Genomic DNA, 27,622 nt, shown 5'->3' on the forward strand with positions numbered 1-27,622 from the left:
TGTCCCGTTGGAAAAAACGCGTCACGATACGCAAGGGTGCATGTATTAATGTACATGTTTTGAACAGTGCAACAAATAACATAAACAACGAAAATATTGACAATAAAACTCACTACACCAGAAATCAATCACCAGCCGACAAAGTTTTTGATCAATGCTAATCAAGAGATTTTTTTGTACTGCACTCGGCTACAAATGTTTGGGGATAGAAAATTGTTTTATTTTGTCAAAAAACGTTACCGAAATGTTGACATTTGTGACTGGTAATTTCAATATTTTTATCACATGGAACTTAAGTGGGAAACAGTGCTATATGACTCGAAACTTTTCAAATTTCGAGCCTTATGTAGAAGGTGCAAATAATATACATGACACAAAAAATTGTGTTTGGAGAGTCGTACAACTTTATCCGTCACCGTTTGAAGGTTTAATTCCAGATTTACAAATTAAAGGAACTGTGTGTACATACTGCAATGCTGTAGATAGCTTCGCGTGAGAGTTAATATTTAGCATGTTAAACATGCATCTTTCGGATATCTTTATTTTGCGATTAGCCGAGTCGTAAAAGAACTGTGCTTACAGAGGACAATCACATTACTGTCTTAATTTTTGGTTAAACAAAGAACGGAAACTGAATGGTGCCGCACATTACGACATTCACAAATCGGGAAAGCAATAGTTTTCAAGTCAGTTTTCTTTGTTTAACCAAAAATAAATATGGGAAAAAATATTAAAGTTTTATAAGAAATGTCAAAGACGGGAAATCTGAATTTCAGTTTTAAAAGAAAATGTGGCATTCAATTTGTACACATGATTAAATATGATAAATTGGACACATCTAACCAGGAAAACAGGTCACATTTGGACAGTTTTATCAACTTTTCAAAATATCATTGGGTATAATTTCTCAGAAAGTTTCTTTCATTTTGCCATTTCTTGTTAACGAGTGTCCTATTATTTAAATGTCTCCCTTTTAAAAAAAAAAATCTCAAAATGTTTGAGAATATGCGTCTCATTTTCTTTGACCAAATCACCTCCAACCTCATCCCCACAGCAAGATTCAAAGCTATTTCCTTGGGAACAGTTTTATTCATACTGGGAACAAGGTTGGTACAAAGTTGAAGCTTACAATAAAGAGCAAATATTAAAAAAAAAATTATACACAGGCCTTTGCAAAACATCACTTCATAATTACATATCATATAACATTGGAGGTTTACACTTTTAACAGTTTTTGTTAACTTTAAAATGATGATGTAGTAGCTAAATGAAAACTAAAGACTAGGATACCGTGAAGTTGTTGATGAAAACAAACTTGACATTCTAAAAGCACCATATCCAAATCATTTAGCAGATTCTCTTTACTTAAGAATGAAGCTTTACTTCAGAAAAAAAATTGGTCACTCTATACAATTTTCTCAGGGAAAACCAACAACTGGAAGATTTTCTGTTTACTGCAACAAAAATAAAATCAGTTATGTTCTATGTATGTTGATAGTTATTTCTTAATTTTTACAAGCCGTTGCTACGGGAATGCAAATAATGGAATGACCCAAATCACATGGAATGATAAGGAATGTGAAAAAATGGAAAGAACAAAGTCTGGTACCTAGTGTTAACCCAACTGTATCCAATGTAATTAGGGTCCTAACCAAGCTGACAACTGAAGAAAGAGGTCATGTCCGACTCAACTGGCTGCGGCTGGGAGTAATAACACGCATGTCTTTTGGAAGTGGCTGTAGCCACAAGCCAATGGCTTCCATAGGGGCACATGCTATTCCCAGCCGCAGCCACAACTTTCAGACACCGCCTGAGTTAGCAGTGAAGTCAATCACACAAGTCAAACCACAAGTTACGTCAAACAGGGGATGGACAATGACAAAGGAATGCCACTGTCACAATTCCTCAAAATGGCTCGTCACTCGATTGAGATTCTGAATTTCTGGATTGACTTACGATTTCTAGAAACAACGTTGCAGAAAAGACTTTATTATGCCTGGCAACAGTTTTAAAAAATAAAATCCATGACTACTTTAAACTTTTCTTGATTTGTATCGTGTTTGTGAACAAGATTAGAAAGTAAAATTATGCTACTTGACAGTTACATACGACAGCCCCTGCAACAGCATGAACGTTGGGACAAAACAGTGCAACAAGGAATTTAATAAACATATAACTACATGTAACTACCAAATTATATAAATCAATGAAAGAATAGTATCATTGTGGAAAGACCAATCAACTACTCTCTTTACTTTCAAAAAAACCTACACACAAACTCAAAAAAAATGTCTAGCTACGTTATTTAAGAACGATCGAAAGCCGAAGAAGTCCAAATGCAAAAACTTAAAAATTAATATATTCTTTGCACTTTTACAATATATATGAGTGTGTGTGTATATATGCAAGCAAATTCAATTCGGATTTCGTATTTACAAGAAAGATTTTTAATCCATGGAAACGATATGGAAAACATTATTTTCATTAATAAAAGACACATTTTTGATACTGTTAACAGCTACCACCATTTGTTCTGAAAATTTGCAGGTTTTTTTTTTTTTGTCAGTTAAAAATATGATACTGGCAATTTTAAAGTCATGTTACCAAAAAATCCCCCGAATATAATTCTAACACCATTTCATTATCAATCTTATCGTTTACAATTGCATAAAGAAATCATTATAAGAAATATCATTACTAGTTAATTCATTACCAATTTACATGATTCTGTCTTAGATTTTTTTAATTTTTTTTGCATAATTAGTTCAGCACGTCTTTTACTGTCAAAGACCTCAGCTGATTGCGTTAAAACGGGACATTTGTGGAAAATTGTGAAAAAATTATTTCTCAGAGCACATTCATTGGCATTTTGTTTTACTGGTAATCTATTAACTTCAGGTACTAGTTACTGGTCACTAGTTAGGCTAGTTAAATCTAATAGGTGGGAACAAAATGCATACGGTACTGTATTCTTACTTTACACTCATGCATTTGGAAAAAGGGGAATTTTTCAGACCCGTCCTGCTGCAGCCATCTTTGTATGGTTCCCTGAAGTCCTGGCATTGCTCACTTCAACAACTGCAGCACCAGCACCATACTATTCTGATCACGTCACCTTTCCACCAATTACCATTCCGCGTATCAGAGATGTTTTCATATTATACATGTGAACAGCATTTCAGATTGAAAGTTTTTCAGGAAATGCGCAACAAAATTGTCTGTTCTCAGGAGCTATGATCAGTTGTCCCCCCCCCCCCTAAAAAATTTACATGGAACATTTTTCATGAACAATTTCAAAAACATGACTTTTTCGATGTAAATGTTCCACAAAAAATGGAAATGTCTATGTCAGAAACACTTTCGACTTGGAGACGTCTAGTTCCCGGACTCCTTGTACAAACTTGGAGGCAGTGAACAAAAAGTAAAACGTGACTTAGTTACAAACAGACTGGTGCCAAAACCCAATTAAGTGACCCCGTGAATTAACTGACTGCTCGGTTTGATAATTCTTACTCATAATCATTTTATGCTTGGAACAGGGAACTAGACTTTGAACAAAAACATTTGAACCAATAAAATAAAAGTGCCAAACAGCACAGGGTGGAAAAATGAATGTGTATCCAGTAGCAATATTCGAGCAATTGGGGATAAACAGTAAGGTAGGGATTTATGAAACAAGTTATCATTTGGACTACTTCAAAATCTTCTGAAGTGGTGGGACAAAATTTATCCTTTTGAAAACAAACCACCGTGGTTATTTGTTAAACAAATTCTTTGAAGGGAACGTGCAATGCTCTGGGCCAGCGAGCTCAGTGTTAAACGCAAAGCGGGGCTTTACGCGTGTCGCGAAAGATGAAAATCACTGGTGTGGCGAAAGCTGCTCGTTTAGGCAACCGTGGCGGCAGCGAACGATCGGGATTCCTTGCCTTGCTTGACGATGGTCACCGACAAAAGAGGGTGGCTCGTGTTACTGAGATAGTTCTGGAACGGAGAAAATACAATATTGCTGAGGAATTTCTGTTCTGATTAGTCATTATTTGAGCGAGAGGTGCTCAGTAGTTATCGAGTTAGACAAAAAAATATTGGAAGGGGAGGCTTTCTTATTTGGTTGAGTGTAGTTCACCTTTGTGAGCATGATGAACTATCTGCTCTTTTGTTCGCAAAAATTAACTTTGAAACTTGACATTTTGCTTGCAAATTTCTGAGATTTGTGTTTGTGGTTACTGAACACTTTCATGGATTCTGCCTCTTCAACTTTTTTTTTCATATCTGAGAAATCGAGGAAGGAACTAGGAGTTAACTATATAATGATAATAATGTGGTGATTATGTTGCGCTTTATACCAAAGGTCTCAAAGGGCTGCACAATTATTACCCATGTTCATCAGGCCATGAGACCAGTTTCTGCAGCAGCTCAAGATCGGCGCATTCAGGTCTCTACCTTCACAGGTACCTATTTATACTCCTGGGTGGAGAGAGGCAATTGCAGTAAAGTGTCTTGCCCAAGAACACAAGCACCATGTTCAGGGTTGGAACCCACGTACCAAGGCACGTGAGTCGAGCACTGTAACCATTGGACCGCAGCGCTGCACTTATTCAAGGTAAGCTTGCGAAACACAGGGCTGAAATTTGTTTGAAAAAGCAAAAATACTCACATGTGCATAACTCATGCCATTCTGCTTCTCGGCATCACTGGCTCCCGACCCGATCCAGACAAAGCATTCTTTTGTCGTGTCAAGAATGAAGACATCCTTGGGACAAAAAAAAGGAAAATACAACAAAATTGTGAGAAAAAAAATAGAAAGACAGGAGTTTTGGGTAACAGCATCAGAACGTTCTAAAATGGCAGGGGGGAGGGTTGACCAGTTCACGCCGGGATTATTTGTACAAGAACGGAACGAGGCGCGGGATTACTTTTCACTCGACCTCAAGCCAGGCGGGTTGAAGCCATCACCCTCGGGCAGCACACTCATATTTCTGGCCTCGCTTGCTGCAAGTGGGTTGCTGACAGATATTTTCCGGTCTCGCTCCCTGCGTGTTTATCCGTCATCTGTTCCGAATACTGCAAAATCTTTGCGGGTATACACGTCATCCGGCACAAATTGGTTAAAGTAAACATGTCCCTGTCTTTGTTGCAGGGGATCCAAGCCGGCAGAGAAGGAAAAAGAGGTAATGTTTTAAAAAATTGGAGGGGGGAAAACTAATCTCCTGCTTTTGTCACTTTTGTCCTGGAACACATTCCAGTGCAAAGCCTTATAATAAAATAATCTCCAATCCAGGCCCACAGTTGCTGTAAACTCACAGTGGTGGCCAGTAATCGCAGAAGCATTGCGGTAGCTTATTATTTAGAGTAACTGCCATGGCGTGGTCTGAACCTATGGGCTCCGTGCACAAGTACCCCCTCGCTGGCAAGAAAGGGAGAGTAGGGGGAGACCATCGTGTGAGACATTTGAACGCTCTCGGCCGACGCCTGACGCTCACGCGAAGACGTTATGGGTTTTGTGCACATGCCAAATAAATTCCTGGCGTCTATGAACACAAAATTTTAAACAGGTCAGTAAAACAATATTTGCTATAAACTACCAACCCCCAAATCCATCCATTTCTGAAAATTACAGCAAAAGCAAATGTTGCATATCACCTTTACTTGTGAGAGACAGTAAGATGTAAACTAGGAAACGGCAACAAATTTCCACTTTTTTTTTTTAAATTATCGCGTGAAAATATAACGATGCTAGATTTAGAGCACTCACTTCAGGTGACAGGTTGCTTCTGCTAAGGCCGCCCTCGCTTGAAATTGCAGTGAACTCCAACTCACCAGATTTATCCGACAGCCTGACGTTGAAAAATACAAACACAAAAAATGAGCATAAAGATACTTTATCAAACTCTGTCAAGCGGACAACAATGCACAGTACAGGATTTGCAGCTCCTTTGCTGTGCAGGCTTGTGACCTACACTGCCATTGCCACACTTGCGGTATTCGTGGTTTCGTTACCCGAAATGAACATACGAATAAGCAAGTACAAAAATAAAGATCATAATAACTAATCCTTCTTCTTACTTGAACATGGCCGGTTCGCTGTTGTCTGGTTCGTCATCGGCTTCGTCTTCATCCTCAGGAGACTCGGCGAAATCGGAGAAGCAGCCATGCCCGAGGCTCTCCACGACTTCACTGGTCGCCCTGCCGCGAGTACTCTTGATCTTCTGAATTTCCTCCGATCCCTGAAAGAGAACAAAACACGAACAAATTGGCTTACTTTTTTTTTTTTAAGAATCCAACTCGTACCGTTAATTTGAAATCGGAATACTCCACAGGTTTTTTTTTGAAGACATCTACAGAAGTTGTTCTTGACCGCAAAATATTTTGATTTTTTTTTAGTTGAACCAAGAAATTGACTAGAGCGGGGTTTGTATCTGCGACCTCTGGACTGCCGTTCCGGTGCTCTACCAACTGAGCTATCCTGCCCTATGTTGGAGGTTCCCCAATTAGTCAATGTCTTCGTTCAAGGGGCGCTAGTCAAAAGCCCTAAACTCGTACACGCCATGTAGCCAGGGGTCAGGCCAAAAGTCACGATGCTAGCAACACCAGCAAGAATTGACGTTGGGGGTAGTGTGAACATTCCAGTGTGTTTACTAGTCCGGTGCCGTCAATGTATAACAGACATACGACGTATGGCACCAGACTAGTGAACATGCTCGAAGGCTCCGTCATCATGTTCAACCGTCGATTCTGCACATCGAAAAAAAAGGACATACTTTCTCCTTATTGTTTGTACACTTAATTTTTAAAGAATGCATACAGAAAAGACGACTGTAGGAGACAGTAACAACATGTGAAACAGCCCCGAAGAAAACAAATCCCTACTTGGCAAAGTTTTTGAGAGACTGAATTAAGTCCAATAATGTGACCATAGAGAGGGAGGGGGGGGGCTGATGCTTAGCAGGGAGGCGGGCAGAAGGGCTCTCGCAAGTGCAAAATGGCATTATTTGAGAAAAGTTCAGTCACTGCCAGGGGGGGGGGGGGGCCACCCCCCACGATCCACCATTTGCCTGTATAGCTGCCTATGCATGCAAGGCTTAAATTCTGACCTTATGTTTCTCCATCATGTTTGAAGAGGGGCCGACGTACAAGTACAGCTTGTTGCCCTTGTCAATGATGTACACGTCATCTTCCGTGACGTTGGACTTGCAGTAAGCCACCTATATAAACAAACACAGGTTTAAAAACAAATAAACAAACACAGGCAAAAAAAAATAAACCAAAAAAAAATCGGATAAAATGCAGGTTAACGGTAATTGCTGACTTGGAATATGCAGTGTTAAAGTTGTCCAGAAATAAACATGTTGAAAGATTATGCCCAAGACTATCAGGCCGGGTATGCAAAAAATAATTGTGTTCCGAAAATTTCTGTTCTGAATTGAGGCTAGCAAACAGCAAATCAGTGGTTTCGTGGAAGAAAAAAAATAAATGCATTATGATCTACAGGGGACTGACAATAAGTGTTATTAAAGTTGTGTCAGAAAAAATATTAAGGTTCCTTTTGGGGGAGGGGGGGCTGTGCAGAGTTGATTTTTCAATTTCCTCAAAATGTGTGAAACTCAAGCTTGTTGTTCAGCTTGCCATCACAAGTCCATCACAAGTCCCCACGAATAGGTCTCTCTCTCAAATGACGTCATTTCCTACAGACCAGCCACGTGCATCGGCATTCTCAGCGTCAACTTGCATGACGCGCATCGGCTGCGTCGTATTTCGAACACATTTCGAGCAAAAAGCGGGCGTGTTTGGAACATTTTCAACACTGCGTAATGCGTGCTTTAACTGCGTAAACTACGCAGTTGCAGTTCTCCTACAGAGAGATGGCCGTCTGAGAGACACTGAATCAAACACTATTTGTCATCTTCACCTGCGTGACCCGGATGTTTTTCTTCTCCCCGGAGATCTTCAACAAGCGAGGTTTGTACTCCTCTGGTGTGACCTTTCGGAAGCCAGAGTCAGCCCCACCTTCCATAGTTCTGCCGAACAAAAAGAGGAAAAAATAAATATATAACTGATTTGTAGTTTGTTGTTGGATAACTGAACGATCGGGTATTTTGAAGTCGGCAAATTTTGGCTTCATGCGATGAAACTTCCACTCCGTTGTGTGCCTGGGCAAAACCCAATCCACAAGTTGTCCCTCGGCAAGATTTAAAGCCGGGCAGGATTTGAACCCGGGCAGGATTCGAACCCGGAGAGGATTCAGCAATGGCATGTCCACTCACGTGAAGCTCTTGAAGTACGTCTTGAACAAAGGCGACTCATGCTTCTCCACCTCGCGGTGCTGTATGGGCTTGTCATCTAACAAGGTGTCCAGCTCTACCGTTTTGTAAGCTGCAGTTCCGTACTCGTCCTGCGTGACAAAGATTTATGACAAAAATTACACAAAATAGCCAGAGACTTAACCCTCCTATGCAAACATACATTCTGTGCCAAGAAATCCTTTCAGTCAAAATCAATCAAGTGAATGTTGTCAACAGTTAAGAGCTCCCAGCCTACATAACGCAGGACTGACTGGCTGTGACGGTTTATGTTACTTGATACAGCTATGCTTTGACTGTAGGTGATTGATAAGCCAGCTGTGCCTACCACTTGCCTGATTTTGTCTGTTGACTGAATTTGACTAGTCACAGTGCTTGCTTAAAATATGATCTGACTGTTGGTGACTAGCCTGTGTTAAAGGCACGGCAGGAAAAGAGGATTTTTTTTATTTTTTTTTTTTATTTTTTTTTTTATTGATGTTGTGAAAACCCGACCCAAAACTGAAGCCGACCAGACCCCTCCCCCCCCCAGCCAAACCTGGATCCGCCCCTGTGCATACCTGGGTTGACGCGGAGCCTATCCAGAAGTGTAGGTCATAATTCAGCTCATTACCGTCTTTCTCTTTCTGCAAAGACACAAAAGAATCACACCGAAAATTAATACCGTAAAGAGTAAGGCCGAATATCCATGTGTCCGTTTATGTGCGTATTGCGCTGTGCGTTTATCAGTTGCCCATCCGTGATGCGTACTCTGAAAATCCTTGCATATGTATTTCTCTGCACACTGACGGACGCAAAGGTTCGAACAGAGAACATGCAGAAGTTTGTCTTTGACCTTGACCTCAAAAGATTTTAAAGACCCCGATGTTTTGGGACGCTTGACCAAAACAGTTCCATTTTCTGCTTCAGGCAAATCAAATTCTACAACATAACCTAACTCCAAACTGTCTTTTACTACGTACTGGACCAAATCCGCCAAAATCCATCAAACACACTGCTTCCAATGCATGCTTTGCTTTTAGGCCCCCAGGCCCAATTCCATCATACTCCATCAAGATTAAGTCAAACTCGGCCTGCAGGACCAAGTCTCCCAACATCCACCAAAATGGGGGATGGATTTTGATGGAGCTGGGGAGGTTAGGGTTAAGGCGGTGCTGTAGTCAAGTTTATCACAAATCCAGCCATACAAAAAATTATAATTACTCTGGAAAGTCTAGTCTAAAGCAACAAGGGGACGGACAATGACAAAGTCTTTAGCACTGCTCTTAATTGAACAGTTTGTGAATAGACTTGGGACTGGATGGCTTGTGACGGACTCAAATACGACACTTGTGAACACTGTCGTGAACACTTGTGAACACTGTCGTGAACACTTGTGAACACTGTCGTGAACACTTGTGAACACTGTCGTGAACACTTGTGAACACTGTCGTGAACACTTGTGAACACTGTCGTGAACACTTGTGAACACTGTCGTGAACACTTGTGAACACTGTCGTGAACACTTGTGAACACTGTCGTGAACACTTGTGAACACTGTCGTGAACACTTGTGAACACTGTCGTGAACACTTGTGAACACTGTCGTGAACACTTGTGAACACTGTCGTGAACACTTGTGAACACTGTCGTGAACACTTGTGAACACTGTCGTGAACACTTGTGAACACTGTCGTGAACACTGTTGTGAACACTGTCCTGAACACTTGTGAACACTGTCGTGAACACTTGTGAACACTGTCGTGAACATACGTAGGTGTTGAGGATGATGTACGAATCGCCGTTGAAGAACTTCCCGTACTCCTCCTTGGGCCAGTGCTCCACTTTGAATTTGTTGATGCGCCAGATCTGGAGGCCCGGTTCTTGCCCCGCCCCGTTCCAGGCAGGCTCCGTCTCGGCCGACTCCTTCTTGACCGACTTCTCTGTGTCCGAGCCGAAGAGGGCCAGATTGGAATCCTTCCAGTCGTACTTCTTGGCTTTGACTAGACCGCCCGGCATCTTGATGGTTCAAGTGAGTTTCAGATGAAAACAGAATCTGTGGGTTGGGGGGAAAAAAAGAAGAAAACAACTCATATACCGGTACCTCAAAATTGGGTAATTTATCCTCACATGAAACTTCATCAGCAGTGTATGCTCAGTGCTGTCTTCAGGAGGGCTGAGAAAAAAAAACACTCAAACTTACTCGGGTGGGACTCGAACCACGACCTTCTGCTTACTAGGGCAGACGTCTTACCACTCGCTGGCTGGTTTGAATCCGATGTAGCAGTTGATACTGACACAAGTAAATCATTATTTCGTATGATGGAATTATCCGTTGGGCATATCCCTTAAACAATTCCTTATTTTTTCTTGTCTAATATCACAGCTGTGCAGTGACCCCATTACACCAGGAAAAGGATCATTCCATATTTGCACGGAGTATACAGGGCTACATATGAAAATGTATGTTGCACAGGGAAAAACCTTATATTGAATAAAAATTTATAAATTAGATTTTCTGTGTACACTGAAACTACTAAATCACATGAAAGTACAGTTGGCTGAGAGCTAATGTGCTAAACCTCTTAACTCTAACCTTCCCAAATCCTATCCTCTTTGCAAATTGGAGCATTTTGCAGGATTGAGGCTATATGGGAAAAATGTGTGGCTGATTTTGGAGGATGCACTGTGTCAAGGTCTCAGGCCAGACCTTGTGTTGTTTATATGCTCAGCCATGAATATAGGCCGGGGTTATACTTGAAATCCTCTGCACTGCTCCAGGATGTCCACTGGCTCTGCCTCAACATATTGACAGTGATTGCTGGAGGATTTTGCAGGATTGAGGCAGTGGTCACCCCTCCAAGGACCACATTCAAGAAATAACGGATCATTTTGTAGGATTGAGGCTGCAAAACCCTAACCTTCCCAAATCCTCCCAAATCCTCTTTGCAAAATGGAGAATTTTGCAGGATTGAGGCTACATATGGCAAAAAGGTGTGGCTGATTTTGGAGGATGCACTGAGTCAAGGTTGCAAGCTGGACCTCGTGTTGTTTATGCTCAGCTGTGCATAATTTAGGCCTAGGTTATGTATGTCCTCAGCACTGCTCCATGATGTCACTGGCGCTGCCTGGAGGATTGAGGCTGTATGCAATTTTTACATAGAGACAGTTGGAGGATTCTGAGGACTGAGGTTGCATCCCAGCAAAACTGCCTAGGGATCGAGTTAGGATTCATCTGAGCCAGACATCAGTACATTCACATGAAATCTTGCCAAAAAAGATATACTTGATAATGTACATGTGTTGTCAATTTCTCGCAGTGTCACTCTTCACAACTTCCTCTTCACTTAGGTAATCAAATCCCAATACGTCTTCAAGAATCAAGATGCAAGAAGTGTGAAGAAAAGTGACCACAAGAGACTCCTCAATTTCAAAGGGAAAAAAATACTACCTCGCTTCTGTGTTTGTTGTTTGCACCTAAACAACAGCTATTCACAATCTCTCTCTCGGGGGAAAAAAACAAAAACATAAATTTCATTTAGGGGTCACAGCTGCTCTCCAGAGAACCAATTATGAAAATGAAATGAAATCTCATCACTATCGCCGCGGTACAGGATCTATATATCATTAATATCATGACAGCATCACACCATGACAACAGTATCATTTTCTTTTTCTGGTGGTTTTTTTTTTTTAGTTAATTTTTTTTCTCATCAAATTAGCCCTCAGTGTGTGGATGGAAATACCAAATGCATTCCCCCATTCATCCGCTGTAAAAGGGCCCATGTAATGTAATTTTATTGAATGCAATCCTTGAAAATACACCTGTGTCTTATTTAACCTTATTTTGCATTTTTCACTTGGCCATTTTCAAGGGTATTTTGGTGCCTTTTTAGTTTTTTATGCTTATGTCACTTTCCATATTCATGAGCAAAAGTGTGATGACATTTCAGGCAGAAACCTCTAATATTACAGCTACATTTGTATTTCAGCACCGCAACCAAAATGATAGAATTTTCAGATATTTTTTGCTGTCATAAATTTTCTTTTCTTTGGTGATTTCTTGTTGTGTCAGTACATGGCAGTAAGCCAATGAGCATTTTTTTTCTCACAGATGTTTCAAACGAGCAAATGTTTTGGGTTCACAATTTGAACAGAAACCCACAAACTGAAATGACATCTTTTGTCCCGGAAAAGCATGAACATTTGTTTAATGTTCTTAACAATTGCATTTTTCAATAAGATTAACCAACACAGTCATAACAGTGATTCAAATTAGTTTTCATACATATTTAAGAGGAGTAGAAAGTTGCACAGAATATGTTTCAAAGAAAAATTCATGTCGTGAACCCTTCAAATTATCCTGAACATGTAAATCTGTGATGCTGGTTTTTTTTTCTGGGCTTAAAGAAAATAGAGAAAAACAACTGGGCCTCAAAGAAAGGAAATATTGTAATGATCCTGACCCTGAACTGCAAAGCAGCTTGACTTTCCGCAATCAAATGTTATTCACTGTAACATGAAACGACATGAGCTGAAGTACCAGCAGCAGACAGGAAGGAAATCTAGACTTGATTCTGAAATCTGTGCTTAAGGTTGCAGGGAAATGTTGATGCAAACTTCAAGGGAGGTCATTTAAAAAAACATTTATTTCCTTTCGGGGCTGGTGTAGTCTTTAACAAGTTTGTATTTCACCATTTTGAAATTCTGTGCTCCCGTTTTGTTTTTAATATTATGGTTCGAACAGGCACGCTTCTCCGCTGACGTGGGGGGACATGCTCCAGTGGAAAACCTTATTTCCTGTCCTCAACCTAGGGCATTGAAAGAACTAGAGGTCAGAAACGGTTCAAGGAAAACTAAATTTTGAAGGAGGAAGATGGATTTAGTGTTGAAAAGGAGGGAAAACAAAGAATATGAGTCACCGAGGCGATGAGTACAAAGGCCAAGTTTGGTTCAAGCTATTTTTGTTTTTTAAGAAAGATGCACAGTACACATTAAGGAGTTAATCTGCATGTCTGGGACGAGTATACAATGTCGTCAGACCGATGACGAAAAGTTGAGTCATCCCAGAGTATTGCATTTGTTGCCAAGGCAACAAGAATACATGTACAGTGTACATCCCTGTAGAATTATGCTGCAATTGAAGCAATCTTTTTTTTTGGTTTTCCTCTAGATTGTTAAAGAGGAGGGGTGTTGGAAATGACAGAAGTGGCTTGAAATGGCGGTCATCTACAACAGGAAATAAATTAATTTAATTCATTTGTGACTGCTATTAGAGAGTGCGTTATACTTTCTGGAGGCCACAGATTTCAGTTTTGCTTCGGTAGTTTCTCTTTGTACAGCAAATTAAGTGATTAATAAGTGTGTGCACGTGTACAGGCACTCAGGTTGTGGTTTTTAGTTGTTGACAATTACCAAGTAAATAATGTGTGGGTTGATATGATTGGAATTTGCCAATTTTCTTGTTTTGACTTAAGTGAAAATTGAATACAAAAACCAAGAATGGAGGGTCAGGGTACACAAATCCAGATTTGTGATGCTTGACTGCCGAACAGAGAGAGGCACACGCCCCCTATACAGACACCCACTAGGATATTACTCATTTCTGTATGCAGCTGGTGCCCGTGGGTTTGTACCCTACACCCATTCGAAACCCAAAATGAGTCATTGTGGTGCTGTGTACGTATCCCATTTTTATCCCAGTGCCAACAGGGCGACACCCATTATTTTTGCAACTCTGTACATGTACACTTAGGAACTGAAAGGGAAAGTTTTTTAAAAGGCAGTCACTTGTATCCAGTGACGGAAATGAGGCAAACCACAATTGGAAAATGATAATGCACATGTGTAGGTTTACACGACATGTCCATATATGGGCTTTAAATATATGCCTCTCGACACTGTTTTTCAATATTTGACCTGGTTGCATTAATTACATATCTGTGGATAAAAAGTACAATACGGTTGGTTATTTTGTACACTTTGTACAAGCACACGCATACTGTATTTGTGTATGTACCTGGGTACATGTATTATGTACACGAATTCAACCTCGTTCCCCTTGGGTATGATCATGTTGGTTCCCGCCGCGCCTTGAGCGATCTTAACCCCTGGAATTGTGTAATTGCCACATTTAAATTAGGACTGCAGTCGATGTGTTTAACATGTGATGCAGAGCTTAAAATGTTGACAGTATTTTTTTTGTATCAATCCTTTCAAAGAGCTCCCATCTATTTTTTCTTTAATATTACAGCTCTGGAGTGTTTTTGTAAAGGCCCAGTGGTCATTGAATCCTGCAAACTATACCAAGTCATTGGGAGGGCATGTCTTGTGGCACCTCACTTGCCACTTTTAGAGAGCTGAATGAGAACATCCGGTGGAATCAGATAACTGTTATTCGGTTTGAAAAAAGTTAGGATAACCGGATTTTGAAATATCCGATTTCTCCCACCACTAGTAGAATAAAGCAAAGCTAATATTAGACCTGCTCCTACAAATCCCAGACAAAGTTCACAAATTTTGATAGGTTTTGGCGTTTTCAAAATCCCACTGTTCTCAGGAGTTTGAAAATGCCGAAACCTAACAAACAAATTTGGTAACTTTGTCTTGGTTTTGTGGGACCATTTTTTTATAAAGAAACATAGCCTACCTTACAAATATGATGCTTTACAAATCCAGTTAATGTTGTTATCGCCACAATATCAAGCAGGACAATCAAGCAAACACCAGGGCATACACCGCAAGAGTGCAACTTGGGTAAATGAACGCCCCCTGACACACACAAAAAATGCTTGATTGTTGCCGGGACTGAGACCCTGATAAGAGACCCACTCATCCGCCCACGGGCATGGCACTCTCAACCTTCACCTTTTCAGGGCAGGTATTTTAAACCCAATTTGAGGACGCCGACTGCTGGCACGTTGCCATGGAGACAGGAAATCCAACCAATGTCTAACATGCTCCCTGATTTCCTGCTTCGTGGTCTGCGTGTGTCACAGACTAGACTACAAGTTTTTATTCTGGTTGTGCGCGAGGCCAATGTCAGTCAGTGAAACGCAGGAACGGCAGCTTCCGCCATCATGGCCAAGCTTCTTTTACTTTCAGTGGGCGTGCGAAATAAATAAATTGAACTTTAAATTTGTTCAGTGGTCTTTAATTGCATTTAAGTTAATCACGGCTCCTTCCTGTTGCAGTTTAACTTTTGGTTTTGTACTGTTCACTGTTTTTGCAGTCACATACAGCCCCCTCAAACGAAACTACAGAGTCTCTTAATTAAAGGGAATATACAACATTTTTAAACATCAATACACAAAACTACCAAAATATTATGAAATACTTAACTTGACTGTTAGTGAATGACAGTCTTAAGCATCCTGTAAACTCATGGCACCTGGTGTGCTGTCAGTTTCAAGAAGAGTGGTATTTTTGTTTCAATTTCCAACGCTGGTCGGCCGACCAGCATTGCAAAAAACACTGGCTTTTTTTTTAATACTGCCCCCAATTTACTTTATTTAGTTAGTCCGCATTTTGTTTGCAATCGATTACACACCTTTGAATGGGTACAAGCCAGCTAGACTGGTTCCTGACCTTACAATTCCCTGATGTCTATAAATTGCTCAGTTTCATCTTAAGCGAGGTCAGGAAACCAGACCACAGGAACATGATTGTTTTTCTTTGTTTTTCCAGCATCTACGAACACAAAACTTCAAACAAGTCAGTGTAACAATATTTGCTATAAATGACTAACCCCCAAATCCATCCATTTCTGAAAATTACAGCAAAAGCAAATGATGGAAAATGATGATGGAAAAATGCTACAAATGATGTATATTTCCTTTAATGTTATCTCTGGTTGCACAGCATGTCTGTAATTTATAATTGTGCATGCGCGACATGTTGGTGCCTGCTTGTACCGTATTGGTGAAAAGGTACATGCACCCCCACAAATCTATGTTTATTTTCAGACCTTTCAAAATACATTTGGCAGCTTTTCAACAAGCCTCAAAAACACCCATTCCTTTTCTCAAATCCAACTGGTACTCTGTATGCCACTGAGAGGCAGCACACGGGTGGAGAAATCTGCTTGGGAACCATTCATCTGGGGATTTATGGAATGTAGAGGTATGCAAAGGTGACACAACCGGTCAAGCAGATCCTGTGGGATTGTCCCTTAAGCCTGCACATTTGTATATTTTCTGTGAACAGGTGTGTACACAAAATGCATGCATACACTACACAGTCAATGTGTACATTATAGTACAATGTAGGCCCCATGTACAATGTACATGTACAATGTACTTGGTTTTACATGAAGTTTTAAAGCGAATGTACAACATTTGCTTTTGCTGCAATTTTCAGAAAGAAATGGATTTGGAGGAATAGTTTGTTAAAGCAAATATTGTTAAACTGACTTGCTTCACGTTTTGGGTTCGTAGATGCTGGAGAAACCAAGAAAACCAATCCTGTTCTAAGTTCTTGTAGTCTGGTTCCCTGACCCCACTTAAGATGAAACGAAGCAAATAGACGTTGGGGAATTATAAGGTCAGGGAATCAGTCTAGCTGGCTTGTACCCCTTCACAGGTGTGTAATCAATTGCAAAGAAAATGCGGAATAACTAAATATATGAAAAATTAGGAGCAGTTTTTGAGAAAACAAAAACAATTTTCTCCAACGCTGGTCGACTGACCAGCATTGGAAATTGATACAAAAATACCACTGTACTTAAAAATGTCAGCACACCAGGAGCCGTGATTGTACAGGATGCTTTAGACTGTCACTCCATAACAGTCCAGTAAAGAATTTCGTGGTAATTTGATCATTTTGTTTTGTGATGTTTGCAAATGTTGTATCTTCCCTTTAAGGTAATAACAGTTTAGCTACAGGCCCCCCCCCCCAAAAAAAACCGAGGGGGCGGGGAGGAAATAGGGAATTAATCCTTGGTCATGCCGCCCACCATGTTGGGCTCTCGGGTTGCACATTTGAACTGAAACTAAGACAATTTGATAGGAAGTCCAATTTCTCTTTTACGGCTTAAGCTTCCCAGGTGATCATGTCTCTGTGCTTTGTTGAAGGAAACGGATGCTAACCAGAAATGGATAAAATCAGAAACGGAAACACGGCAAAGGTGTTTGGAATTGAGGACATAGTACACAATTTTTATACTGTACATTTTATGTACATAGATGTACAAACAGGTACTATAGTGGAGTACATTTCTGTGGATACAAGTACTTTGCCGTTAGTAAAAATTATATGAACGAGTACTATTTAACTAAGGCAAATTTTCCACAAGGATGAGAATTATAGTAAAAACGAGTATGAATACCGGTACTTGTACATAATCATTTGAGTATAAGTACGTAAACTGCAATGATATGAGTACCAATGAAATTTCAAAATATATGTCAATGGTTAAATTTGAGAAAGAATATTAAATGTATTTATGTAATGTACAGGGTTACCCAAGAAAATGCAACCCTAAAACATTTAAAACCCAAAAATGTGCTCTGTGAATTTTTATGTTTTGGAAATCAGATTAAAAATAAGAGTTTTTTCTTTCAAATACCAAAAAAAAAATCATGAAAACAGCACATTGGGTTGCTGAGAAAATATTATGGGGAAGATATGCCTAATGTAAAGGCACTGTATGGGCTCAGAAAAAAAATTCTCATAAATTCTTGACATGTACTTACTTTTTTTTACACACAACCACCATGTAAATTATTTTATGGCCTTATGCATTGATTTTACAGCAAAGGCACCTCGGATCTGTGAAGTTAAACATTTACAACACCTAGACAATCTAATAAAAATGTACATGTACATTACACGGTATGCACATTGTGTAAATAATACCAGCATTTCACATGAGTTGATGACTGAACACCCCTGTTTAATCATGAAGATAAGAATGGTATGAATGAATCAATGAACACTAGTGGCGATGTTAATGGGGATTATCTGAGGCGTTATTTACTCAAAGGGTGGTGCGATGCATAAGAACCATTACAAACAGGGGGAGTTGGCGTAGCGGTACTCGCCTTCCACCGCAAGTGACCTGGGTTCGAATCCTGCCTGGGCCAATAATGGATTGGGTTTTCAGTCCCTGCCTGATTCCTTGGGTTTTCCGTAGAATATCATTCTAGGGTTTTCCTCCCACCACTAAAACTGTAATTTCCTTCCACATCTTCTACCAAGGACCCCACTGGAAATAAATCGAGAGACTTTCACGGGCTATCCATTTAATAATTGTAAAAAAAAAATTAATAAACAAATAAATAAACCTGTTATCATCATTATAAAAAAATTAATGAATTTTCTGTGAGAGGAGCAAAACATTAACATTTTAAATTAAGATCTTTATTTATCCTTCTTAAGAACAAAGGCATTCATTCCCCTCCCATTCCCTAGGAAACTAATCAAAAATCCTGATTGCAAAAAAATTATAATTTTATTAAGATGAAAACATATGGAATACTGCACATAATAATGCAATGATAGAGCAACAAAGGACAGTAGATTTCGTATGGGTTCTCGTAAAACAGAACTGAAAATGAAAAAAAAAAAAAAAATTGCAATTGGGGAATTCCAGCGTTTATGAAAGTACGAGTTGTGTCCGTGACAGAGCCAATTTAACCACGATATCTAAGTTATGTTTCAGAGATACCGATATGATCCAAAACTCCTAGTCTGTAATCTCCTTGACCATTACTAGATGATAAGATGTATTAGATTTGAAAATTACATTGTCAGGTTTATTCACCGAGTTCTTAATAGCTGTCGCGGACATAACATAACGCTGGAATTACCCCATGGGCCTTATTCACAAGTCGGCCATATTGAATTGAAAAGTGAGGTAAAATCTTAATTTTTGGAACCTACGAAGAGAAATGAAAGCAAGTTAATTCCTACTTAATTCAGGTCTGCTTCAAAGAATAATTTTAAATTTGTGATTAAAAATTCCCTAATGTTTCAAGCCAGATTGAAAAAAAAAGCCCAGTAAATTAAGGCTGCATTGTGCCTGCATAAATAGTCTGGCGTCATTCCATTGAACAGTTAACACTTAATGAAATATGTTCAGGGAACGCAACAAAAATGGCCAACTCGTGAATAAGGCCCACTGAACTCTACAACATCAACATATGTTACTGATGCACCACTCAACTTCAAGGTTGCAATCGAATGGACATATGCATTTCTATTGACAATGAAATATCAGCATACAGGGTATAGCCCCGCAATGTACTTTTACACTTGCGTACGTGTTTCTTAGCAACCACCTGGTTATCAAATCTCGGATACAATAGATAGACTTTATCACTTGCTAAATGCAATTTTTGGGGGCAATGCTTTTTTTTTATTAACCCTTGCCCTAGATTTGCATACGACTGAACAGTTTAAAGTAAATTTGCGCAAAGTCTATTTCTGGTGCCAATCAGGAAAATTTATCAGAATCTCTGGGCCAAAATTTACTGAACTACATGCATTAAGTCCTTAGACCATGACCCTAGAAATAGATTACTGAAAACTTATTACTGAAAAAAGTTAAATGCCTACATGTACATATCATGCACACTGTACATGTATGTACTACATGCACGTGTCAAAAGCAAAAAGTTCATTCATTAGCACAGAACATTTTTGACTTGACAAAAACTGGTATCCATCTTCAAAGCCAATGTGACAGCATTGCTTTTGACCGGTTCTCTAGATGAACTGTTCCTCCGCCCTTCAATCTGTAAAACAGAGACTCTGAAATCATCCCGGATGCACATTTTTTCCCCAACAGGAAATCGAAAAAATCTGGGTTGCATATCCTGCCACTGCCATGGGTTGAAAAAAATAAATTAAAAACCTTGAATTATTTCCCATCCTTGCATATCAGATACAATGAACGTCAGTAAGTCAAGCCCTACAGAAATTGCTGCAAACGTCACTGGTTGGTTGATACAAAATAGAAGGGCAGGATTCGGTTCAGTGCTTCAACTCGTCTTACCACAAAAACCCAGACTTAAGGTCATGTTTTCTGGCTGGATTTTTGTCAGCTCTGACAGTGAAATACATGGCATAACTTATCAAAGCAGCATTGCTGCTTGTAAATTGTAAACAGAAAACAGAAGTTACATGTACTTGTGTGTAAGATAGCCTTAGGGTACATGTTCACCTTGCCAAACTGTGTGGTACATGTAGTTGTTGTGCTGAGGTGTAAATTAAATATTGGAATGTCCCAAGTTGTATAGTCAACAATTTGTAAACATTTTACAGCCTTTTGGGAATCTAGAAGTTGATTTCATTTAGCCACTCCCCCCTCCCAAAAATAAATATAAAGATGTTTCACCCACGAGCCTTCATACCGCCCCATACTGCCCTGCCTGTCACCATTCATACCGCCCCCAACTGCCACAGCAGGCTATGGTTTTATGGATTCATGGAGGAGTAAATACAATGTAATACAATGTATTTACAAATGTAATACAATGTTATACAATGTAATACAATGTAATACAATGCAATACAATGTAATACAAGTGCCACAGCATTAAATCTGGCATGCTTGTAGACTACATGTGACTTGTTATGATGAAGTAAATGAAAAGTTTGTTTCCAAAATGCGATAAACACCATTTTGTTACCTTTTTAGAATACCGCCTTTTCCTGGTTGACAAAAGACAGTTTCAACTGCCATCATATTAGTTGTATAACACAATTTATGAATATGTTGGCGGTTTAGAAATAAACTCTACATTGTAGCTGTAAGTTCTTGTCGATTGATGTAACAGTAGATCATCCAAACAAAATCAAGGTTTGTTGTTTTTAACGAAAAAGAAAGCGAGATATGTTATGTTTAAGTACATGTAAGTACATGTACTACATACATGGACAGTCCATGGAAAAGTATACATTCATGTAGCACAGGATACACGCATGATGATCACAATGTTTTCCACAGATGTCGCACTGCACAGCCCCTCCCTTCCTGTTATTTTTCCAGTCTGCCAGCCCCTGCAACCAGCTTGACGAAGGAAGTCCTCCAGTTATTCGACGATCACTGAATGAAGTAGACTCTGGAATGAACTAACTGGACAGACTGTGTACATATGTCGATGGAGGCTTCTTTGCTGTTTCAGCTGTCACACGCGATAAAAAAAAGCACTTGACGGAAGAGAAAACATCAATACCGTCTTATCCACCGTTTTATCAAATTATCCCTTGAAAATATCAATCAAAGACGTAATAGAGTTTGAATTGCAATTTTTTTGTTCACTGATTTGTTGTTTTTATTTGAAGGAAATAGAAAGTGGTTTACAATAGTTTACATATGACAGAAAGATTTAATATTTCAGGGTAACTGTTAGTCTTGAATAAACTGGTTTTAAAAGTGGGTTGACAATTGTTTTTACTTTTTTTATGTTTTGAGTGTTGCATCAGAACGTGACTAAGATTCTGTTGTACATTGACAAATAAATTAAATTACAATTTGTGTACTGTTATTTATTAACAATATTGTTTTGTTTTATGGGGGATGCTGTATATGATTTATAAGACTGCACACTTTACATAGCAGAAAGTGCAGTATTTCAATTTTAATTTATTCTTTATTTTCAATGACCAATTGATTCTTAATTTAAAAAAAAAAATTCTAAATTTATTTTTCAATAATACTTTACATTCTAAGTAATTTACACGATAGTTTTCCCTTGCGTTGATAAATGAAAGTGTATAGCAATTCCTTTTTTGAAAAAAAAAAATCATTAAGTCAAAAAGCATCAAACTAACAACACTCGGGAAAAAATATCAGAGCGTTAATTTTTTTAATATTTTCTCTCACTGGAAGAACTGAAGCGGAAATCTCACCCAGAGTACGATATTAAAAGTCCAGTCAAGCAAGACTAGAGGCGGGCGGATGAAAATGCATCGAACAAATGGAATTCTCATTTCATTGCAGGGACAAGATGGCCGCCGACATCACGCATGGGCGCTCTGCGTAACATTGACTGTTAACTGATTCCAGATATTAGGAGCTGTGGAAACAACTTCAGCGTAATATCAAGCAGCTTTCGATAAATAATTTGAAATGGAAACAATGTTTTCTATCTTCATATCTATCCAATTTTTTTAATGCTTTTCACTGTTTTCCCAAACCAAAAGGGGTGCTATGCACAACAAAGCGCATAATAATATCAATTATTTCCTCTTTTTCTACGCCTCTTGGATGTCAGTAAATATTTGAAAAACACTACCAAGAGTTTTGTAAAAGCTTGGAATTTCGTCTAATTTTTGTGGCTTCTTAGTTGCATGCCTGGCAGGTGTAGTATGTTATTGTATAGTCCTACAGTGTGGTATGGTGTGGTGTTGCATTACACTGCCGGGTCCCTGTTTATTGACAAAAATTAACCCTAAACTCCCAGGTGCAGTGTCGATTTCATCTTGTTGAAATTGGCACAGTTAGGGGTGAGAACCATTAGGTACGGGTGGCCATCATTCATAGATCACTGAATCATTGAGTGCCAGAAGAGTTTGCCTAAAAATGGTCCATTTTTACCTTCAGAAAGGATTAATTGTATCGGTACTCTTTCCATAGTGCCTTTTGACTTTTCAGTATTTTAAAATTTGCTTCATTTATTTTTTTTTAAATAATAATAATTTAAAATTTGTTTTGCGCTGTTTCCATTGTAAAAAATGATCAAAAGCACATAAAAGGGTACCCCAAGTATCTTTAAAAAAAAAAACTTACAAATCGCCTTAGAAACTCAACTTATAGGCCTAGTAAAAAATACATTGAAATGCGTACATTTTTAAAACTTTTTTGAATTATTGTTTTAAATACTTTTTGAATTAATATTTGTAATACTTTTTAATTCATTGTATTATTTTGTGATGGTTTTGTTTGTAATTCTGGCAAACCATCCTTTGCCCACCATTAGTTGGAAAAACTGTAACGGCAGTGCCCAAGAAAACGACAGGTTCTATGTGTATGCAGTACCTGCAACTATTATAACATGCATGCATACACCATCATAAACCATGCAGTTACAAATGCATAATTTATCAACATTGTTTTACATTTTATGCATCATGTACAAAAAAATCACTGAATAACATTCTCCTACCATCCCGCAAAATAAAAACCAGAACTCCTACATATGGCTTCAAAATACGTCACTATCAAAAAAGACTACTGAATTCCTGCCTTACAAATGCCCCACACACCCACACAAATATGCCACAGAAATCACCACAATGCAAATACCTTGGCCATTTTCTGTCCCTACCTTCAGACTAAATTTCCCCAGGCATTTTTACGAGAATCTCTCTTCAAAATTTATGGGGAAAAAAACCACCAAGGTTATATTTTAGGTAAGGTTAGTGAAGCATGCAGTGGTTCGGTTTTATTTTGAAAGGCCTGAGATCTCATAATTGCTTTTCTGGGTCGAAGTGTAACCATTTGTAAGCCTCCAAATCTGGCGTACATTTGTAACCGTACATGTACACAAATAATAACCATTTCAGAACGCAGTAATGTAGTACATGTATGCCACACATACATGTACTTGTGGTTTTAATGTACACATTGGGGTTGGGCCCCTAAAGACAATGAGTCACATATTCTCATCAGTAACAATCGAACTAGTAATCCGAAGGAACATGTTAGGTCTAGTAAGCGATTAAACTCCTAATGCGATAGATAACACGAAAGATTTAACGTGTACACATGTACTTGTACATTCGAAGGCGAATAAGATAATTGCATTTTGTGGGGCTTGACTATACAGTTTCTTAGGAGATGCCAATTTCCAGAGTCTGAAAATTGAGTAGAGTTATTCATATTTTATCAGTTTCTGCAGGTAATAAGAAACTCACAAGATATTATTAAAAACTGAGGGTATTATTGAAAAAAGCAAGACTGCGGAAAAAAAAAACAAAGAAAAAAAGTAATTGAAAATTGTACAGCCCTGAATCTAAAAATGGCACAAAATTTACAAGAATGACCAGCATTCAGTAAACATATCTCTTTATTCCAAACCTAAAATGTACTTTGTACATCATGTACACATACATTTCATTCTATATTTACAGACTAACTTCAGACCACAATATGACTAGCGTCCCATCATAGTATGTGCAATGTACAGTTGAATTTAATGTGGTAAGTACATTATATGAACATTTAATGTACCAGGATGTTGTCAACATGACAACATGTACAGAGAAGTAACATGTACATGTACATGTAGGTCGAAATGTCCTTGAAAATATGTTTATGAGAGTCATGCCATTATAGCTTTCTCAACAACAATATTTTTTTCATCCATTGCAAGCGAGCATTCCATAATGCATGGGCCTTGGGGGCCATGGGGACAAACTCTGTGAGGCATTTCCCCCAACAAAAGAAGAAAAATGTAAATTTCAGCAATGTTCTCTGATTGTTGTTGGTTTGTTCATTATTCTGTGTTATTTTACAAGGGGTTCTATCAGTATTCACTCTGTTCTTCCTGGGTGTCATGGAAAACATGCTAATATAATAATCACATTTCTAAATGTTGTCATAATTTGTTGTTTGGCCTGAATTCAATAAATTCAGCTATTTGTTAAATTAATAAACAATTACATACCAAGTTGTTAACTTTTCATTCCAAAGTTGGTTTCTTCCACTAAAATTATGGGGTCTAAAACTTTGCCAAGGGTTCAATTTGAGTGCAGTTGTCTGCATATTCACCAACAAATGATGCAAATATGCCATTTAAAGATGGCTTTCATGTACTCTGAAATTTTGGGACCCTCAATACTGTATTATGATCGTCCCAAAACCTACGACAGTCCTAACATACAATACCAGAAAATAGACTGGCACACGAAACACAGTCCAACACCTCCTTTAGTACTGCATCAATCAACTGTATCCAAAGAAACATCTGGTACCTAGTCTCTATTTCTACACATTCTCTAAGTTACACATAGTTATGCCACCAGAAATAGCTCAATCTTTTCAGATAGTTGGACAGGTACCAGCCTAGCCTTAGGTTTCAAATTACAATCACTTGGCTTCACTGGACTCTCTCTCAGGTGCAAAATGCTGAAGAAAAGTCTCCTTCAAAAAAAATAAATTGAGACCTCAAACTTGGCTGGTGAAATACTGAGCACCTTGTCTTTGCCTCATGAAAAATGTCGGAGAATTTTGTCAGCTAAAGAGTGTGTAAAGTTGGCCTGATTTTGTTTTGTATGTTTTTCCGCACCCAAGATCCAAGTCTGGCTTTCATGTAGAGTACATCTCAACCATTTGTCAATAATACTGCACAAATAATTATTTCAGTCTCCATACACCAAGCAGGCCTGACAACAAGTACAAACAATTCAGTGCTTGGGCACACAATCATAATCGCACACTTGTTATATAGCTTCGTTTGCCATGTGCACAGATGTCTCGCCCAGATACTTTACACCATGCTGTGGGCTTGCCCGTTAAGGTGTTCCAAAGGTCGGTGATATTGGATAGCGCCCATCATTGATAGTGCAGCGCAATTTGCGACCTTTGACCTATAATTGCCAAATGATGGTTGACCTCAAGTAGACGATTTTGCGGCAGAGCCATCTGCCTGATGTTCAAAGGTGGATCCTAGTCAGAAATATATGCAAATGTTATGTGCACACCTTGCCGGCCGTTTTTCAGTTATGAAAAAAATTATGGTTTGAAAATGAAAATTAAATTTGGATTTCATAAAAACGCTACAGGACTTTCATAGTTTTATGATGAAAAAAGGGTTATTCGATTATTTCTGACATCCAGAATTTGTCTTTTAGACCTACAGCCTGAAAATGGCAGTGTATATACCATGCAACTTTGTATGAATTGATTTTACTATGCAAACATGACAAAGTCTATGGGCGTGGTGAAAACGTCTTTTACCATTTACGTACATGTGTAAAATGTATTTTCTAGGCAGATGTCTCATAACCGATACCGGTCCCCGATTTTGCAGGGCTACAGAACCGGCAGTAGCAACAATGCGCACGTGTGTCAGTCTTTGGGAACTGGTTCTCGGACTATAATTCCCTTGGAAAAAATTGTGGAAAGATTTCCTTATAAATACGAAGTTCACTCAACACCCTGTGTACAAACCCTATGAGATTGGACTGAAAAATTCTCAGTGTTTTCTAAGAAAATGCTTGTATTTTCTCACTGCTCAAATTGACTTTGATGACATGAAATTGCTATCTGGGGGCTTGTTAATCAATACAGCGGAAAATTAGTGTGAACTTTGTATATGGAAATCTTTCCAAAAATGCTCCAAAGGGAGTCCAAAACCATGAATTGCAAAAAAAGTGAACTTTCATTTAATTGAGAAGTTTTACTTGATTCTCAGAATCTCAGAAAGTTGACTGGACATCGCCGCTAGGCATCATCATCCAACTTGCAGGAGTCAGATCTTGATGTCACTTTGATTTAAGGCAATGAAAGAAAAAAAAACTGACAATTTGGGAGAAAGGGGAAAAACGTAACTTCAAGAGGATTTGGGCCCATGACCTGGCATGGTCCATACCACCGCTTAGACCACCGAGGCACTTGACATGTTCGATGGCTACCGAAAATTAAACCTCATAACTTTATTTTAAGTGACATCAAGATCTGACTCATGCAAGTTATTGCTGCCGGTTCCATAACCGCCTCGCAAAATCGGGGACCAGTAGTCGTGGTAGTCGGTACCGGATCAGTAGCCACTTCCTAACACATAACCACCACTGACTACATACATGACATATACATGAACTAAAAACTTCTACTTAAATTTCAGCAGTTCAGGGTTTTTTTTTTTTTTTTTTTTACATATTTGAACAAAACTACTGTAGTCAAAGTCAATTGCTAAGGTTATAATGAAAAAGGAGACGTACTTGCTAAACGCGGAATGAAAAGGCACACCCGTGGGCCGTACCCCCACAATCGAAGTTTTGGTGAACGCTGTCTTTAATGCCAAGCCCCCCGATACGCACCCACAGAACATGGGCATGATGGGGCCAAATTCCGCAGCAGTCGTCTAGAAAAATGCGTCTGAAAAAAACCTTAATTTCATGTTCTCAACAATCATCAAAAGCAATGACACCCAGATCGAACAGTCTAACAATCCTTATGACAAACAGGAGTAGCAACTTACCTCTGAAAATCGTGAAGTTTCGCTACAAATCGAAGCTTTTTTTGGCCCTCAGAATTGCAGGTCCGGCAATCGAGTGGACAGGTTGTTGAAGAGATTGAAAAATGCGTGAAGTTCAGTTGGGCGTCGTTTAGCGCACAAGCGACGCAACGTGGGTGGTGTTGAAAGCCAGAACAGGTGGATGAAAGGGCGCCCCTAACGG

At 39.0% G+C, this 27,622-nt stretch overlaps 1 protein-coding gene across 1 annotated transcript; it reads right to left on the reverse strand.

Annotated features, from left to right (window-relative positions):
* Nucleotides 1–404: 404 nt before the first annotated feature.
* On the reverse strand, nucleotides 405–27,589 carry LOC119732478 (gelsolin-like protein 2). Its single transcript, XM_038206006.1, has 10 exons — nucleotides 27,424–27,589; nucleotides 10,049–10,331; nucleotides 8,858–8,923; nucleotides 8,262–8,389; nucleotides 7,907–8,015; nucleotides 7,092–7,202; nucleotides 6,064–6,224; nucleotides 5,753–5,834; nucleotides 4,655–4,750; nucleotides 405–3,981 (listed from the first exon to the last, which is right to left on the reverse strand). The coding sequence occupies exons 2-10, from the start codon at nucleotides 10,292–10,294 to the stop codon at nucleotides 3,886–3,888; spliced, it is 1,095 nt and encodes a 364-aa protein (XP_038061934.1). The 5' UTR covers nucleotides 10,295–10,331; nucleotides 27,424–27,589; the 3' UTR covers nucleotides 405–3,885.
* Between the last annotated feature and the right edge of the window lie 33 nt (nucleotides 27,590–27,622).

This window comes from Patiria miniata, unplaced genomic scaffold (assembly GCF_015706575.1).
Source record: "Patiria miniata isolate m_02_andy unplaced genomic scaffold, ASM1570657v1 HiC_scaffold_24, whole genome shotgun sequence".
Taxonomy (NCBI): domain Eukaryota; kingdom Metazoa; phylum Echinodermata; class Asteroidea; order Valvatida; family Asterinidae; genus Patiria; species Patiria miniata.

Excerpts from the sequence above, each read along its gene's own strand:
- LOC119732478 (XM_038206006.1), bottom strand. The coding sequence starts at position 10,294 with ATGCCGGGCGGTCTAGTCAAAGCCAAGAAGTACGACTGGAAGGATTCC. Across the intron at positions 8,924-10,048 it reads ACATCATCCTCAACACCTAC|AAAGAGAAAGACGGTAATGA; the intron begins GTATGTTCACGA and ends GTGTCTTTGCAG. Across the intron at positions 3,982-4,654 it reads ATGGCATGAGTTATGCACAT|AACTATCTCAGTAACACGAG; the intron begins GTGAGTATTTTT and ends TCTCCGTTCCAG.